The 15,603-nt window shown below is 43.3% G+C and overlaps 1 protein-coding gene across 2 annotated transcripts in view; it reads left to right on the top strand.

Moving 5' to 3' along the window:
• Positions 1 to 15,603, top strand: part of PLSCR5 (phospholipid scramblase family member 5) — a 171,877-nt gene that overhangs the window by 25,915 nt on the left and 130,359 nt on the right. The window contains exons 2-3 of one of the 2 annotated variants that reach the window (XM_088472080.1): positions 3,829 to 3,995; positions 14,464 to 14,506. In XM_088472080.1, the coding sequence (XP_088328206.1) occupies positions 3,829 to 3,995; positions 14,464 to 14,506 (210 nt within the window). Of the gene's footprint in view, positions 1 to 3,828; positions 3,996 to 8,136; positions 8,294 to 14,463; positions 14,507 to 15,603 lie in introns of those variants that run through there. The other variant, XM_088472081.1, reaches the window with a different exon arrangement.

Here is a 15,603-nt window from a genome sequence, read left to right as displayed (position 1 = left end):
CGGCGCCCAGCATCCCGATCATAGTGATGCCAGGCGCCGAGAGCGGACAGCCGCGTGGGGGGGGGGAGGGTTAGGTTTAGGGCTCCCAGGAGGGACTGCGGGATTTCCAGCACTGTCGGGCTTCCGCTGCCGGGATCTCTGCTGATATCGGGCTGCCGCTGCCGGAAATCGAACCGATTCCCTAAATTTACGACTAAGGCAATTGACTACTACCATTATATTATTGGTTTTGATACATATCTGTTTGTTTTTTTCCTTTAATTATATTCAGTTATAGCCTATTGACCCTATATGGCCTATTGGAATACATAATATTTATGTTGAGATATTTTCATTATACAAATTTAAACACTTTTTTTTTCAGTGTAAGTTTACCATTTATTTTGTGTTTCTCCCCGTTTTGAGATTCCCTCACTGTTTTATTTTACCCTCTATCTCATTAGCAGATACTTAAGTTAGATGCAGTAAATTTTGTATTTCATTTGTAATGTTTGTTCAAGATGTGTTTGACTCTCTCTGGTCCTTTAACCAGAGACAGTTATGTTTACTTGGATTAGGAAATTTAGAAAAGTGGTTGAAGCATAGGCATTTTGCTATATTTTAGTTAATACTATGCCTGATAATAGTTTTTTTTATGTATTTTGCGATTGTTATTTGTTTTGCATATCACTCACATACGTATTAAATTTTTCTCAATTTGGTTACTGGACAGTTTTTTTTATCTAGTTATTATTTTCTGTGTTTCTGTCTAATTTTTGATATGCATATGTTCTTATATTTGTAACGATATGTCCTGTTTCAATAAAAAGATATTTTTTAAAAAAGGGTGATTTTTGGTACTTTGAGGGCACCTTGAAAAATTGAAAAGAAATTATAAAAACAATTATTTTTCAACTAAAAAATTATTGTAATTAAATTTGGGGTGCCTAATCTAACAAAAAAGTTGAGTTTGGGGTAATTTGAGAACTTTTTTTTTATCCCCAAAAATGACATTTAATTATTGGACTAATTAAGCTAATTGGAAACTTCCAAATGCCTAATTAGTCATTAGGGGCTGTGTCCAAGGAGTTCAACACAGTATCCCGACATTTTAACCTTAAAATAAAGATTTTCCTTTTCATCTCTCACCCTCAAGGAGGTGCGAGGTCTGACTGAATCAGTGCGAGTTGCTAATTGGATTGCAAAATTAATTTGCTATGTGAATTTGAAATGAAAATACCATCTCGCACCTCGCAATTCGCACCTAATAGGATTATAGGATTGACCCCATGGACTCTGGAGTGTAGAAGACACCTTTACTTAGTTTCCCGTCAGGAACAGAACAAGCTTATAACCAGGAAACTCTCTCCCAGCATGCATAGCCCCAGAGAAAGTATCATCCTGCAGAGTCCTAGCAGGATACACATCTACAGTATGAAAAGCCATGATAGCCCTGTGACCAAATATTTGCTTAGATCAGAGGTTCCCAAACTCGGTCCTCTGAGCACTCCAACAGTTCAGATTTTAGCGATATCTATAGTTGAGCAGTCAATTAAATCAAATTGACTGAGGTACTAATTAAGTCACCTGTGATCAAGGATGGATAGCCTTAAAACCTGAACTATTAGGGTGCCTTGAGGACCGAGTTTAGTAAACTCTGGCTTACATGATATAAACCATAATTCCTTATAAGACTAAGGTAGAACAGTTATAGAAACCAATGACCATTAATTCTGTTAATTTGTATACATTATTAGTCTTCTGTGAAAATGAGCAATCTGCATTAAAGAATAATAGTGGATACAAACAAAATGTTGTGGGAGGTACTGTAGATACCCACTGGGCCTGCTTGGTTGAGAGGAAAGGTGTTCAGCCTGCGGCTCTTATATTGTCTTCCTATCTCCCTTTAGGGCATATTTGTTAATCATTGAGTTTTAGACAAGATAATTATCATTTATATTGCAGTAATAAGAAATACAGGGGTATATTTACTAAAGTGAGAGTTTTTAGAAGTGGAGATGTTGCCCATAGCAACCAATCAGATTCTAGCTATTATCTTTTAGAAGGTGCTAGATAAATGTTAAGTATCACTGGGATGCACCATTAAACACCTCAAAGAACAGGAGCTTTGATAAGAGCCCATCCCTATGATGTGTAAAAGTAAAGTGATGGCTAATGCAACTGCGGTCAGCAAACCTAGAATGTGCGAGCGTCCATTGCCAGGGAGGGATCCTACTGATCACTGTCCAGGAAACTTTGCAATATCTAAACTACTGGCTTCAATGACTAACGTCATCCTGAAATCTCAAAAATCTCCTAAATAGCAACTTCTATAGAAACCTATGGGGGCTGCTTTTGCGATCGAAACACGGGGCTGCAGCAGATATGCCCCCCCCAGAAACATTCAGGGAATACTTTACATTTGCGGATTATTGGTATAGCCTATTGGTAGAACCTGTTTGGTCACTACAGAATGTGAAGGAGGTTACTCCACACAGATGTCCTTCACCAGGCTGGATGGTTTACTATGGCAGCAGCGGTGGACACAGAGTTAACAGCAATGACAGTGGTATACACAATAAGCACAGGGTTAACAGCAGCGGTAGCACTAACACAGCAGTAATGGCTGTGGCAGTAGTAATCAGGTATCACTAGCAGGATCTAAGTACTGCACATCTCTGTTGTACTTCAGCACATTCCACGGTGGCGTGAAGTTCGTGCATGCACATAAGCCTGGTGGTGCCATCATTCTGCCTTGGCATCACAGCAGGGAGGGGGGTAGCGCAGGAGCGCACTCCCCTCTAACACGGATATCGCCCAAAAGCAGGTGTTTTCAGAGGCTATCCCACACATTTCCTTTCATGAATAGGCCCCTCTTTTGCAGTTTTTCTATTTTGTAAGTTCTTTGCTCTATACATGGCAGCTTTTTTGGAATTCATGCTCCATATTGTATATGTAATCTTGTACATCTTATTGCACTTCCACAGAACAGAAATTGGGCAGCCACACAACAGGTATACTGTAATAATCTAATTCCACTTATTAGGAAGCTAAGAATAAGATTATGCAATGCATAGGGGAATTCAATAGCACCTGGGAATATTTATGCATCTCCACAGATAAACCAATGCTAATTTTAGATGCATTTGTGCCCAAATTCACACATATAAAATGTGTTTACAACTAAATAAAAAACACAACTGTGTACATATGAAGAGTTACAAAAATTGTGAGATGTGTCAGATCAGCGCAAGCAGTGTATGCACCAGGTTTACATCAGGCATAGTTCTGATACACTTACAACCATTTTATTGAAAATATTTATGTTGATAGAGAAATACCCAGTTGCTATTACGTTTTAATAAACATTTTGTAAACTTGCTAAAATACACTACCTGCCAATCACACACAGGACAGGCAGTCACAGGGGAAGGTGTTTTCTCCCCTGGGACTGCCAGACTGTGCTGTGATTAACAGAGAGCGGCTTCCAGTAGGAAGCCAATCTTCTGCCTTTCGGGCAGTCCTACCCGGCTTCAGGGGCTGCAGCTGATGCAGTCCCTAGAAGCTGGTATTTTGTGCATGCACGGTCCCACCATAGCTTGAGCTTGTTGTGTGCATGTGCAGTCCCAGCGCCTCCCAGATCCATTGAGCAGGCGCCAGAGCCAGGAACGTCTCCTCCTCTCCAGAGTAGTATACAATGATGTTGAGAGACATGCACTGATGTTGGGAGACACGCACTGATGTTGGGAGACATGCAATGATGTTGGGAGACATGCAATGATGTTGGGAGACATGCATTGATTTTTATGTAAAATGAAAGTTTAAATTTAATTTATCCCTTTTCTTTAGAAAATCAAGCTCAGTTAGTTAAAGATCTTCAGAATTTTCTCCCTGGTACGCCTCATCCTATTGAACAAACCGAGAAGACAGACTCTTCCCTACAATGGAAATCGTCTAATATAAAACCTCCAGAGTACAGTTTCCTCGTACCTCCTGGTCTAGAACATTTGAGCAAGGTTATTTTTTTTTTCTTGCATATTTTGAGTGAGATTTATGTTGTGGTAAACCGCTTTTCAAACAGAGACTACTAAATGCATTGTTGTCAAATAAACAAACACAGCTTTCTCAATAAATACACACAAAAAAAGAAAAAAAAAAAATATATATATATATATATATATATATACAAGAAAAAGAAAGCTGGCACTCGAATGCTCCTCTGTCAACATGCGCCGGTGCCCTTCCAAATTACCAGCCCTGAACAGGGATGGAAACACGACATATGGAGCAAAAATAGACGGCACTCTGGCGACTTTAAAAAATACACTAGACCCCTAGACCCCGTAAATCAGGTCAACGTTTCAGAACACTTTACTTGTGGTCTTTCGTCATCCTGACGAAAGAACCCAAGTAAAGTGTTCTGAAACGTTGACCTGATTTACGGGGTCTAGTGTATTTTTTAAAGTCGCCAGAGTGCCGTCTATTTTTGCTCCATATAAATATATATATATTTATATATATATATACAGTGGTCGAAGTGGGAATTTTGAAGTGGGGGTATGGGGATTCAGTGTGCGTGCCTCTGGTGCGCGTGGAAAAAATGGGCGTGGTCAGGCATGCATCTCTCACTCCATTTTCTTTTCTCATCTCCTGTACCTCTTACTCTCTCCTTCCCTCTCTCACTCCCTATAGACTCTCACTGAATGCTATATACATGTTATACACCGCTCATAGATAGTACATATGCATCATACTCATTACCTGATTCACAGCAGCATGCCTGGAACAAAAACACCCATAAGAGCTTATGTAATCAGTTGTGATCTTTTAAAAGCAAAACTACCTTGGTTTTGCCTTTAAAATAATTGACACTTAAAAAAATACAGGAAGATCCGCATAAATCCCCACAGCAACTGCACATCATAAACCTATTACATAAGCCCCATAGGCTTCGCATATAAAACACACACACATTGGCGCCGATAACAAAATAAAAAATAATCCATAGGGCCCCAACCAATAGGGGAATAAGGAAACATATAGGCCCCCATAGTAAATATATAAATCACATAAACTTTACATGAAATTAAAAAAAACACACACACATTCAAGCGCAGACACATTGGCAACCATAAGGAAAAAACAAACACATAAGGGAAAAAACAAACACATAGGCCCCCTGCAGAAAATATTTAAATCAGATAAACGTTGCATGGAAAAAAAACCACACATTGGCACCCATAGGGAAAAACCGAACACATAGGCCACACAGAAAATTTATAAAATCACATAAGCTTTACATGAAAATAAAAAACAGTGGCACCCATAGGAAAAAACAAACACATAGGTCCTGCAGCAAAAAGTAGATAAGTCACATAAGTTTGGATAAAAAAATATATATATATTGGCACCCATAAAGAAAATAAACTCATAGGCCCCCGCCGCAGAAAATAACTAAATCACAATCTTTACATGAAAAAAAAACACATTGGCACCCATAGGGAAAATAAACTCATAGGCCCCTGCAGCAGAAAATAAATAAATCACATAAGCCTTGCATGAAAAAAAAAAACACACACACACACACAGGCACACACAGGCACACACAGGCACCTGAAAAAAAATCACTCTCATACAGGGGAATTCTATTGTTCTGGATGTTGCCTATGCCAATCAAATTGAAGGATCAATTGAAATGCTACACCTTTGGTACGCATTACTGTGGGTGACACATTGCTTTGCGCAGCTTCCTGACGGGGCGCGAAAAACTGCGAAAAGTCTGGTTTGATACCATAAGTTTAGACAGGTTTAGCCGCTATGCATGGCTAAACCCAGTGCTTCTGGGTGCTTCAAAAGTAATGGATGCCCGAACAAATAGTATTGATCTGTTGGACTCCTATTACTTTAAACATCACCCAGAGGAATTTAATTTTCCCCGTAGGTTTTGAGTTTCTGGAGCTATTCAATTGTCTCCCCCGTGCCCAGCACTTAGTCGGAAGATGCCGGTTAGTGCACCCTAAGCCAGGTGTTTAGGCGTGCTAACCAGCATTTTCCAACTAAAGCACCTCGCTAAACTGGAAAACAGCATTACGGATGTCTCTTTAGTTAGATTTCTGCTCGCACCCTCAGGAGGGTGCAAGTATAAATCCTTTAGTCAGAGTTAAGCTGGGTACACATTAGACGATATGTGTACCCAACGATGCGACTACTGAGATAGGCCGACATATTGGGTGGCCAGGACACATTAGACGTTCCAGTGCTCGACTACCGATAGATCGGCCCCTGCCATATCCTGCTGCATGGGGTGTCAGCTGCTTCGTCAGGTTAAGCTGCATGTAGAGATGACCCGATGATGCGGCCGACGACTAAACAGGAGAACGCAATGGCCGACATAGTGGGTACACAATTTGTCGTTCTGATCCATCGGAATTGCCCAAATCATTAAAAAAAATCATCTGTGTACCCGTCTTTACAGTGCAGTCAATTGAATAGTTCCAGGAACCCCTACCCAGCGCTATTCAACATTGTACTAAATTGAATTGCCCCTAATAGCACCAATAGGAAAATAAAGAAATACCTAGGCTACAGGAAAAAAACATACACACATTAGCACCAATAGGAAAATGTTGTGAGGTGCACAGTGGTGGGGAGGCACACAGAGGACATTGGGTACACATGGGTGGAGAGGCATACAGAGGAGGTGGGGTACACAGGGGTGGGGAGGCACACAGAGGAGGTGGGGTACACAGGGGTGGGGAGCACAGAGAGGAGGCGGGGTACACAGGGGTGGGGAGGCACACACAGGAGATTGTGTACACAGGGGTTGGGAGGCACACAGAGGAGGTAGGGTACACAGGGGTGGGTAGGCACACAGAGGAGGTGGGGTACACGGGTGGGGAGGCACACAGAGGAGGTGGGGTACACGGATGGGGAGGCACACAGAGGAGGTGGGGTACACAGGGGTGGGGAGGCACACAGTGGAGGCGGGGTACACAGGGGTGGGGAGGCACACACAGGAGATTGGGTACACAGGGGTTGGGAGGCACACAGAGGAGGGAGGGTACACAGGGGTGGGGATGCACACAGAGGAGGTGGGGTACACGGGTGGGGAGGCACACAGAGGAGGTGGGGTACACGGATGGGGAGGCACACAGAGGAGGTGGGGTACACAGGGGTGGGGAGGCACACAGTGGAGGTGGGGTACACACGGGTGGGGAGGCACACAGAGGAGGTGGGGTACACAGGGGTGGGGAGGCACACAGAGGGGATGGGGTACACAGGGGTGGGGAGGCACACAGTGGAGGTGGGGTACACAGGGATGGGGTACACAGAGGAGGTGGGGAGGTACAGAGGAGGTGGGGTACACAGGGGTGGGGAGGCACACAGAGGAGGTGGGGTACACAGAGGAGGTGGGGTACACAGGGGTGGGAAGGCACACAGAGGAGGTGGGGTACACAGGGGTGGGGAGGCACACAGAGGAGGTGGGTTACACAGGGGTGGGGAGGCACACAGAGGAGGTGGGGTACACAGGGGTGGGAAGGCACACAGAGGAGGTGGGGTACACAGGGGTGGGGAGGCACACAGAGGAGGATTGGTACACAGGGATGGGGTACACAGAGGAGGTTGGGTACACAGGGGTGGGGAGGCACACAGAGGAGGTGGGGTACACAGGGGTGGGGAGGCACACAGAGGAGGTGGGGTACACAGGGGTGGGAAGGCACACAGAGGAGGTGGGGTACACAGGGGTGGGGAGGCACACAGAGGAGGATTGGTACACAGGGATGGGGTACACAGAGGAGGTGGGGTACACAGGGGTGGGGAGGCACACAGAGGAGGTGGGGTACACAGGGGTGGGGAGGCACACAGAGGAGGTGGGGTACACAGGGGTGGGGAGGTACACAGAGGAGGATTGGTACACAATACGTAGGAAAAATAATTTAAAACAAGTATAAAACTCACTGAAAGCTGCTGCAACAGAGCTGAGGATGAGGCTGTCCGATTTATTCAGAGGAAGGAAGCAGGGAGCCAGTGGCACCAAGAGCTGTACTGGGGAGGGGGAGGGGGAAGCCCCACCAGCCCCCAGCAGTAGAACAAAGCCTCAGGGCTTCATCAGCCAGCGCAGTCACCCTCACCGCGGAGGCCAGTAAGGAGCTGGATTACTATGGCTCCTATCACTGTAACCAGGGGGGGATGGGCACACACTGACGGCCGGTAGGGAGGCCACTGACAGAGACACGATGCCGGACTGCATCTGCACTGCAGCATGTAATGGATGCTGCAGACCTTCGGCGGGACAAGTACCCAGCATGGGCAGGTAGGGAACAAACACTCAGCCCGGGCGATGAGCAGGCACCTGGCACACATGAGTAAGGGTTTGCTGGCACAAGCAAGCCAAAATGCTGGACAGGGAAAGGCACGCGGCACCCGCGGATGGGCGGTCGGGGTTTTGGAGGCACAAGCCACTAGCCACAACAGCGCTGGGGAGGAGGACTCCAGAGACCTTCCAGTGGGGAACGAATGGGAGGGCAGCAGCACACTGAAACTGTTCACCTCTTTTCACTGAGCCTAGCGGGAGAAGACATGTAGCTTTGCTGCTTAGTCCGACTCCTCTGCCATATAAATCAGTAAAAAAAAAAAAAAAATGTTTATTGCTTGAAGTGGCGGTATGCCATACCGTTGCATACCGCCACACTTCGAGCACTGTATATATATATATATATATATATATATATATATATATATATATATATACTGTGTGTGTGTATATATATATATATATATAATATATATATATATATATATTGGCAAAGAGGGTACTTTTCCACATTCTGATGTACAGAACAGGACTGACTCCCTAGGACAAGGAGCAGACAGGGTTAAGAATCCTGCCGTCTCCTACAGCAAAGGTCTTACAGCTGCACTACCTGGGTGTGATTGATTTGGTGTGTGTGAAGGTATAAAGGATTGTGGGATCCAGTGGGTAGGGCCTCCGCAACGGATATCGTCCTTTGCAAGCAATTTCTTACTAATATATGTGATGAGATATAACTGTCTTTGAGAGAGTGCGGATCACCACTGGACAATATTTATAAATAAGTGCTCCCAGGGACCTTTTCTCGGCCATGTTTTGGGTGATTTTTTGGTGAGAGGGTCTAATTCCAGGAAGCCACAGCTCACCCATGTATTGTTGCATCTTTCGAACTACACAAGAAGAAACCTCTCTTAAAGGTCCTAGGAATCAGAATATACCAAAGAAAGACATTTCACCTAATTAAAAGTCTTTCTGACTAATTGACTATCAAAGATAGTTTTTAATTTTGCACCTTTTTAGCGCCCTCAAATCTTTTTTATTGATATATATATATATATACATATATTTCTCATAGCAATGTTTAGAGCGTACTCACCTTTGTTTTCCACATTGGCTTTAGAAAAACGTACTTTGGTCTGTCTTGTCTGTACTGGTGGCGTCCTGATGAAGACCACGTTGCAGTGATTGAAACGTTGATTTGGGATTATGTGTTGATGACATAGAAGAATAAAGTAAGTTTATCTAAAGCCCTCGTGGAAAGCCCTGGTGAGTGCACTATGCATATTGCTATGAAGAATTTTTATATGGTACTAGCATTGGACCAAGGGCTGTATACACCCCAGGGAATAACCTCTATGGCTAAGTGAGTGCTAACTTGAGTTTTGGAATATATATATATATATATATATATACACACAAACAGCACCGGGCTTTTTTGAGCCTGTTTGTGAAAATACAGGGGGGAAAAAGATGTAGGGGTGCCCCGTATGTTTAACAACCAGCATCGGGCACAGTGAGCTGGTCCCGGTTGTGAAAATATGGGGGACAAAATGAGAATGGGTCCCCTGTGTTAGTCACAACCAGCACTGGACTCTTTCTAGTACTGTTACAAATTTGACCTTAACTGTTCTCAGGGACTTTGTCGGTTTCATAAATCTGGTAGCTTCCTTTCACCTGCAAGCACAAATAATTAATCTGCATTTAACTGTGACAATTTCATTATAAATAAAATTTTATTTCCCAATACCTTTGCATACACACACATACAAGAAAGATTCAAAATTTGATCCTGATAAACCTAAGAAGACTGTATGAAACATTTTGGGGATTTGGAAGGCCAATGAAATTAGTATTTAATGGTTTTTGGACTTACAAGAATTCTATTGTATTCGGTAATGTTTTACACTGTATGTATTTTAATAGTGGAAATTGACAATATTCAATAAATAATCATTATTTCTCTTACACTGATAAGTCTTTTTCTTTTTCTATATCAGTTGTGGTAGCCACTGTCCCTGTGAGTTATATCCCCGGCAAATTGTAGAAGTCTTTCACAGAAGTGAAAGACTTCTCCGGGGGAAGCTGACACTGTGCATACACACAGTGTCAGCTCCCGGAGCTAGCCGGAGGCTGTGAGAGAGAGACCTCCATAGGCTTAAAGCAGTTTACACCATCTGAAGATGGTGTAAACTACCGGGGCTAAACTCCGAAAAGCTTAACTTTTTGGAGTTTGGTACATAGGAGTCAGATTGTAGTCCCCATTGATAATAAATAGCACTTTGCTGGAGATTTCTGTGAAATCTCATGCATTGTACTTTTAGTACATAACTACAGTACATAAAATTATGCAGAAACTGCAGTTTCTGTATAGTTTTATGTAAAAATCAGCTTGATACATAGGCCCCTTTATGTGACAATTATCATAGGAGCAGTGGCGTAAGTTCATTCCAGACGCCCGAAGGCAAGTTATAATTTGGTGCCCCAGCCCCCCCTAAAAAAAAGGGAAAATAAATATGGTGCATATCTATCTATCTATCTATCTATCTATCTATCTATCTATTCATATTAGGGATGTGCAGGCTCGGTTTTACTCTGATTTACTCGGTTCTTATCGCCACTTTACCGCAAATTCGGATTTATTATATTGGCTATCCAAAACACATGATAGGCGATAGCCAATAAAATGCCGTTTAAAGATCCGAGTAAATCCGGGTAAAACCGAACCCGCTCACCCCTAATTCATATGCACAAAAACACAAATATAGAATATGTGAATTTGTTTCTATTAGACCTATTTACTAAAGTAAATTTGCAGGATATCTCCCAAAAACACCTGTTAGCTAACACTATCTCAAAGTGGCTGCCTATGGGCTACAGATCGCAAAAAGTACCAGGAGAGAGATCCGTACAGGAGCATATTTATAATGGGTGCAAGGTGTGCATTGCACAGGGGGGCTCACAAACCGCACACCCTGCACCCAATTAAATAGACGTACCTCTCCATCGGCCCGGGCACTGGTTGCAACGCAGCAGAAGTCACTGGAAAAATGGCAACTGCTGCCATTTCCCTGATGATTCACGCATGCGCTATAGAGATGTCCCGGGAACGTGGCATGGGCACCATGTTCCAGGAGACCTGGCGCATGCGCTGTAGACTCTGGCAAATTGCCAGATTCTACTGCACCACCGGAGAGGAGGGAGCCTGATCGGAGCCTGCACTCTTAAAGCGCCTCTGGATCCGTAGAACTCTACACTCAGATCACGCATGCACAGTAGTGCTGAAGGAGAACTGAAGGGTTTGCATTAGGGTTGTGTATAGATCCCCTTCAGTTAATGTGCCTGGTACATATGCAAAGGTATACAGGTCTCCCATCGTATACCAGAAACACAAGATAAGGAATAACATTGCAACATTGTCTATTATAAAGATGGGGACTGCACTGAGGAATGTAATGTATGTTTGTATGTATGAAGATCAACCTCAGTTACAGCCCTGGGGTTAATTAGGACTATATACAGTTATGCGTTAGTCACAGATTGTATAGTGTAATTAACATGAGGCTCAGAGTCCTCCTGATGGAGGCTAAAGCCATCTGAAGTGGATGGGGAGCCCTCCTGATACCCCAGATAGAGGGGAAAACCACCTCATATGGAGGTTTTGAGGACTCGGGTCTATTTACTAAGCCTTGGATGGAGAAAAAGTGAACGGATATACGGACACAGCCTGTGACATGGCAGTTAGGAGCTTATTTGGTTGGGACTTTATCTCCATTCACTTTATCTCCATTCAAGGCTTAGTAAATAGACCCTTGAGTGGGCGATTAAAGTGGACGACTGAACGATAATGATATAGTTATCATTCAGTCGTCCACTTTATCGTCCATTTTTAACACCAAAACGGTGAACGATAACGACGATGCGCGTTACCGCGGGTCGTTCGTCATTATCGTTCATCGGGTAAACATGCAGGCCAGCCTGACGATGTTGTCAAGTTGCTGCACGTTGGGGAATGGGGGAGAGAGCCCAGCGCTGAACGATATCGTTAATGATATCGTTCAGCGGGTGTGCTCAATGTCATGAACGACATTGAGCACACCTTGCCGGGGACACACTAGACGATATCGCTCAGGGAGCACATCGTCTAGTGTGAACGCTCCTTAAGACTGCTACTATGGTGGAACTACAAATCACAAAATGCTCAGTCTACTGCTGACTGCTTCACATGCTGGGAAGTTGCTCCACCAAAGATCTGCCCCCAGACTCAGTTGCTGGTGTCCCAGGCCCCGCCTCCCATGCCCTCTTACCGGCATCTCCGTCTGTTGCATTCTTGTTGACATCCAGTTCCTGGAAGATCTGCAGCCGCACTTACAGTATGCTCGAGCCCGCCAGCACAGGTCCGTGGCTAGAGCTGCCACCAGGGAGGAGTGGGATGGGGAGTTGTGGGTGAGGGGGGCAGAAGACATATCACAATGGCATGAAAAGATGCTGATGAGCAGTGACATCAATGAGCAGGAACAGGCTATACAGTAGATAGATGGAAGTGGCATCTGATGGTATGACACTGAGCCCTCCACTAGTATATGGTTATGATAGGTGCCGGGAAGAGGTGCCATGAGGTGCCATGTATTGGGCGGCCGTGACGGCACACTCCGGGTACATATTTACAGCCCTAAGTGGGGTGAATATATTGTGGGCAATGGAGGAGGTGCCACTTCAGTGCTGGTGCCCAGCGGCAGGTGCCTCCATTGTCTCCCATAGTTCTGCCCCTGCATAGGAGTATAATCCTTGGTGTTGATAACGTTTCATTAGAGATGCTTGAAAATTTTGATTGTTTCCGAATTCGTTCTAATTCACTGGTCCGATAACCCCCAATATGTTTGTGGTATTATTGGCTATGGATCCTGATTCCAACCAGTTTGAAATTTGCGTCTTGCTTTCGTGGTTCAATGATCATTTTAAAATGAGTTATTATTTCTAAGGAAAAAAAATCAACAAATAAAATATTTTTTTCATTATTTAAAAATATTTTAACATTTTGTTTATGTGAACTTCTAGTTCTGTGAACATTAGAGTTTGCCGCTTGCAATAAAAAAATGCCAAAATGCTTAAAATGTAACTGAAATGTTTTCAAGTTGTATTGCATATGTTCGAATTAACAGGTTTGAGAATTGAACTGTGAACCATCCAAGCATCCCTAATGTATACATCTATACATGACTCTGTAAGGACTATAAGGGTGTTCGTTTCAAGCGTTCTTAACACCTATTAATGCTGATTGTCTAAATATGAATGTAATCAAATGGAATTGTGTAAACACATTTTCTGACAAGAGTTTGATTGTTTGCTTTGTATTAATTACTACAATGCCTGCAGCATTCTAAAGTAATAACCCTCAGTAAATTACAATAGAGTTCCATGGAAACACTGATTAGGTTTAAATATATATATATATATATATATTCATATATATATTACGCTGCACACAATCTTGCGCTTAAATACATACTTGTAACATTCTGTTAAAGCCAAGTCAAAATCAAAAGTTTTCCCAATGACTTTAACTAGCACTGAATATGGAGCATTTTTTACTTTGTCTGTTGGATTCTCAAAAGACTCTGGGCCCACCCGCAGGACCAAGATCACTTGATTCATAGCCATTCATACTATAATCATACTGATTCTGGTGTTGGAATCACATAACACTTGAAATAATCTGCATTAAAAAAGCATTTTAGCAAAATACAGGCTGCGCTTTGGTTTGGGGCCCCCATACAAGATCATTCCGACTTCCCTGACTGTTACATCTATTTCCAAGCTACAAATTAATTACTGATGAATATCATACATAACTAGAGATCTTCTTTACTACTGCTACAAATATTTTATTCCATTTAACCTCCTAAACTTTTATTTTTATTGCTTATGTTAAACATAATACTTGGTAAAATAGTATGGGATATCCAGGGCACACAGCTGGGCTATCTATCCCATCTGTCATGTTGTCACATCGAAATCTACTCTGTACAGTATGTCTTCAGGAATAAATACATTTGTATTCTCTAAAAATGACTGTACAGTACGGTGCCTTAATTAATTGTGATCTCTATAACACATTAAAAAAATAATCAATACAGTAAGCTGAGCTAAGTATTTAATTTATTTATATTTTTTAGATACAACAGATCATTATTCATCAGCAGGTGGAGCTCTTGGGAGGTAAGTAGTAACAAGGCAATACATTTTGAATAAGGCTTTATTATAAAACTGAAATAAGTTATAAACACAAGACTGAGGAGACTACAAGTAGAGAGAAGCAAACTTGAATCTGATAAATGTCCTTGAAAAATAACTGGATATACTTTTAAGAGGCTTGGGGGTCTATTAATCATCACTTAATTTCTACAAAAGCAGATGAAAATATTATTTTCATCTACTATTGTAGAAATTAAGTATCAGGGCCAATTATTATAAAGGTAATGCTGGAGATATCACAGATATTTCCTGCTTACCTTTCCCTCCCAGTCTAGCCCTCTGCCCCCCCCCCCCAATACACTAGTATGGGGACCTAAATTCATATACAAAATTTGCGGAGCTTGACCGCGGGAACCTTCGACCATCTTCTGATGGTGTTTGTTCCTGCACTCCCGCATCTTTGCTATGGGAAGGAGTCCGCTACTACTCGGCTCTTTCTGTCAGAAGTAGGGGTGAGTGGGTTCAGATTTCTGAAATCCGAACCCCCCCGACCCTCCCAATCCGAGGCCGATCCGAGTCAGACTCGACTTTTCCCGCCTGACTCGGATCTGAAATCGAGGCAAAACGTCATCATCCCGCCTTCCGGGTCTCGCGGGTTTTGGATCCTATATAAGGTACCCACATCCGCGCCATTTTCTCACTCGGCTGTGGACAGTGAAGAGGGAGGGTGGGAGTTAGGGCTGGCTGGGCTATGTAGTGTAGTGCAGTGTAGTGTTGTGCTGTGCTGTGCTGCGCTGTGCTACTGTTGTCCATAGGGGCTGTGTCCACTCCTCCAAAGTCCATAGGGGCTGGCTGGACTGTATTGTGCAGTCAGTTGTCCATAGGGGCTGTGTCCACTCCAAAGTCCTGTGCAGTGTCCCAGTCCTAAAGGGGTGCTGTAGTGTTGTCCAGGGGATGCTCTGTCCATAAGGGGTGCTCCCCCCAAGTGCAAAAAAAATATATATTTTTTCTGTGTTTGTGAATTGTGTGCAATGTGGCTGCACGTGCATCAACAAAGGAGCAGCGCCAAGCGTGCACCTGTGTCCCATAAGTAAAGGGCCGGCTGGCTTGTCCGTTAAAGG

This window comes from Taudactylus pleione, unplaced genomic scaffold, assembly GCF_031769625.1.
Source record: "Taudactylus pleione unplaced genomic scaffold, aTauple2 ptg000120l, whole genome shotgun sequence".
Classification (NCBI taxonomy): domain Eukaryota; kingdom Metazoa; phylum Chordata; class Amphibia; order Anura; family Myobatrachidae; genus Taudactylus; species Taudactylus pleione.
The sequence above is the reverse complement of the archived record's forward strand: the minus strand, read 5'-3'. Positions and strand labels throughout refer to the sequence as shown.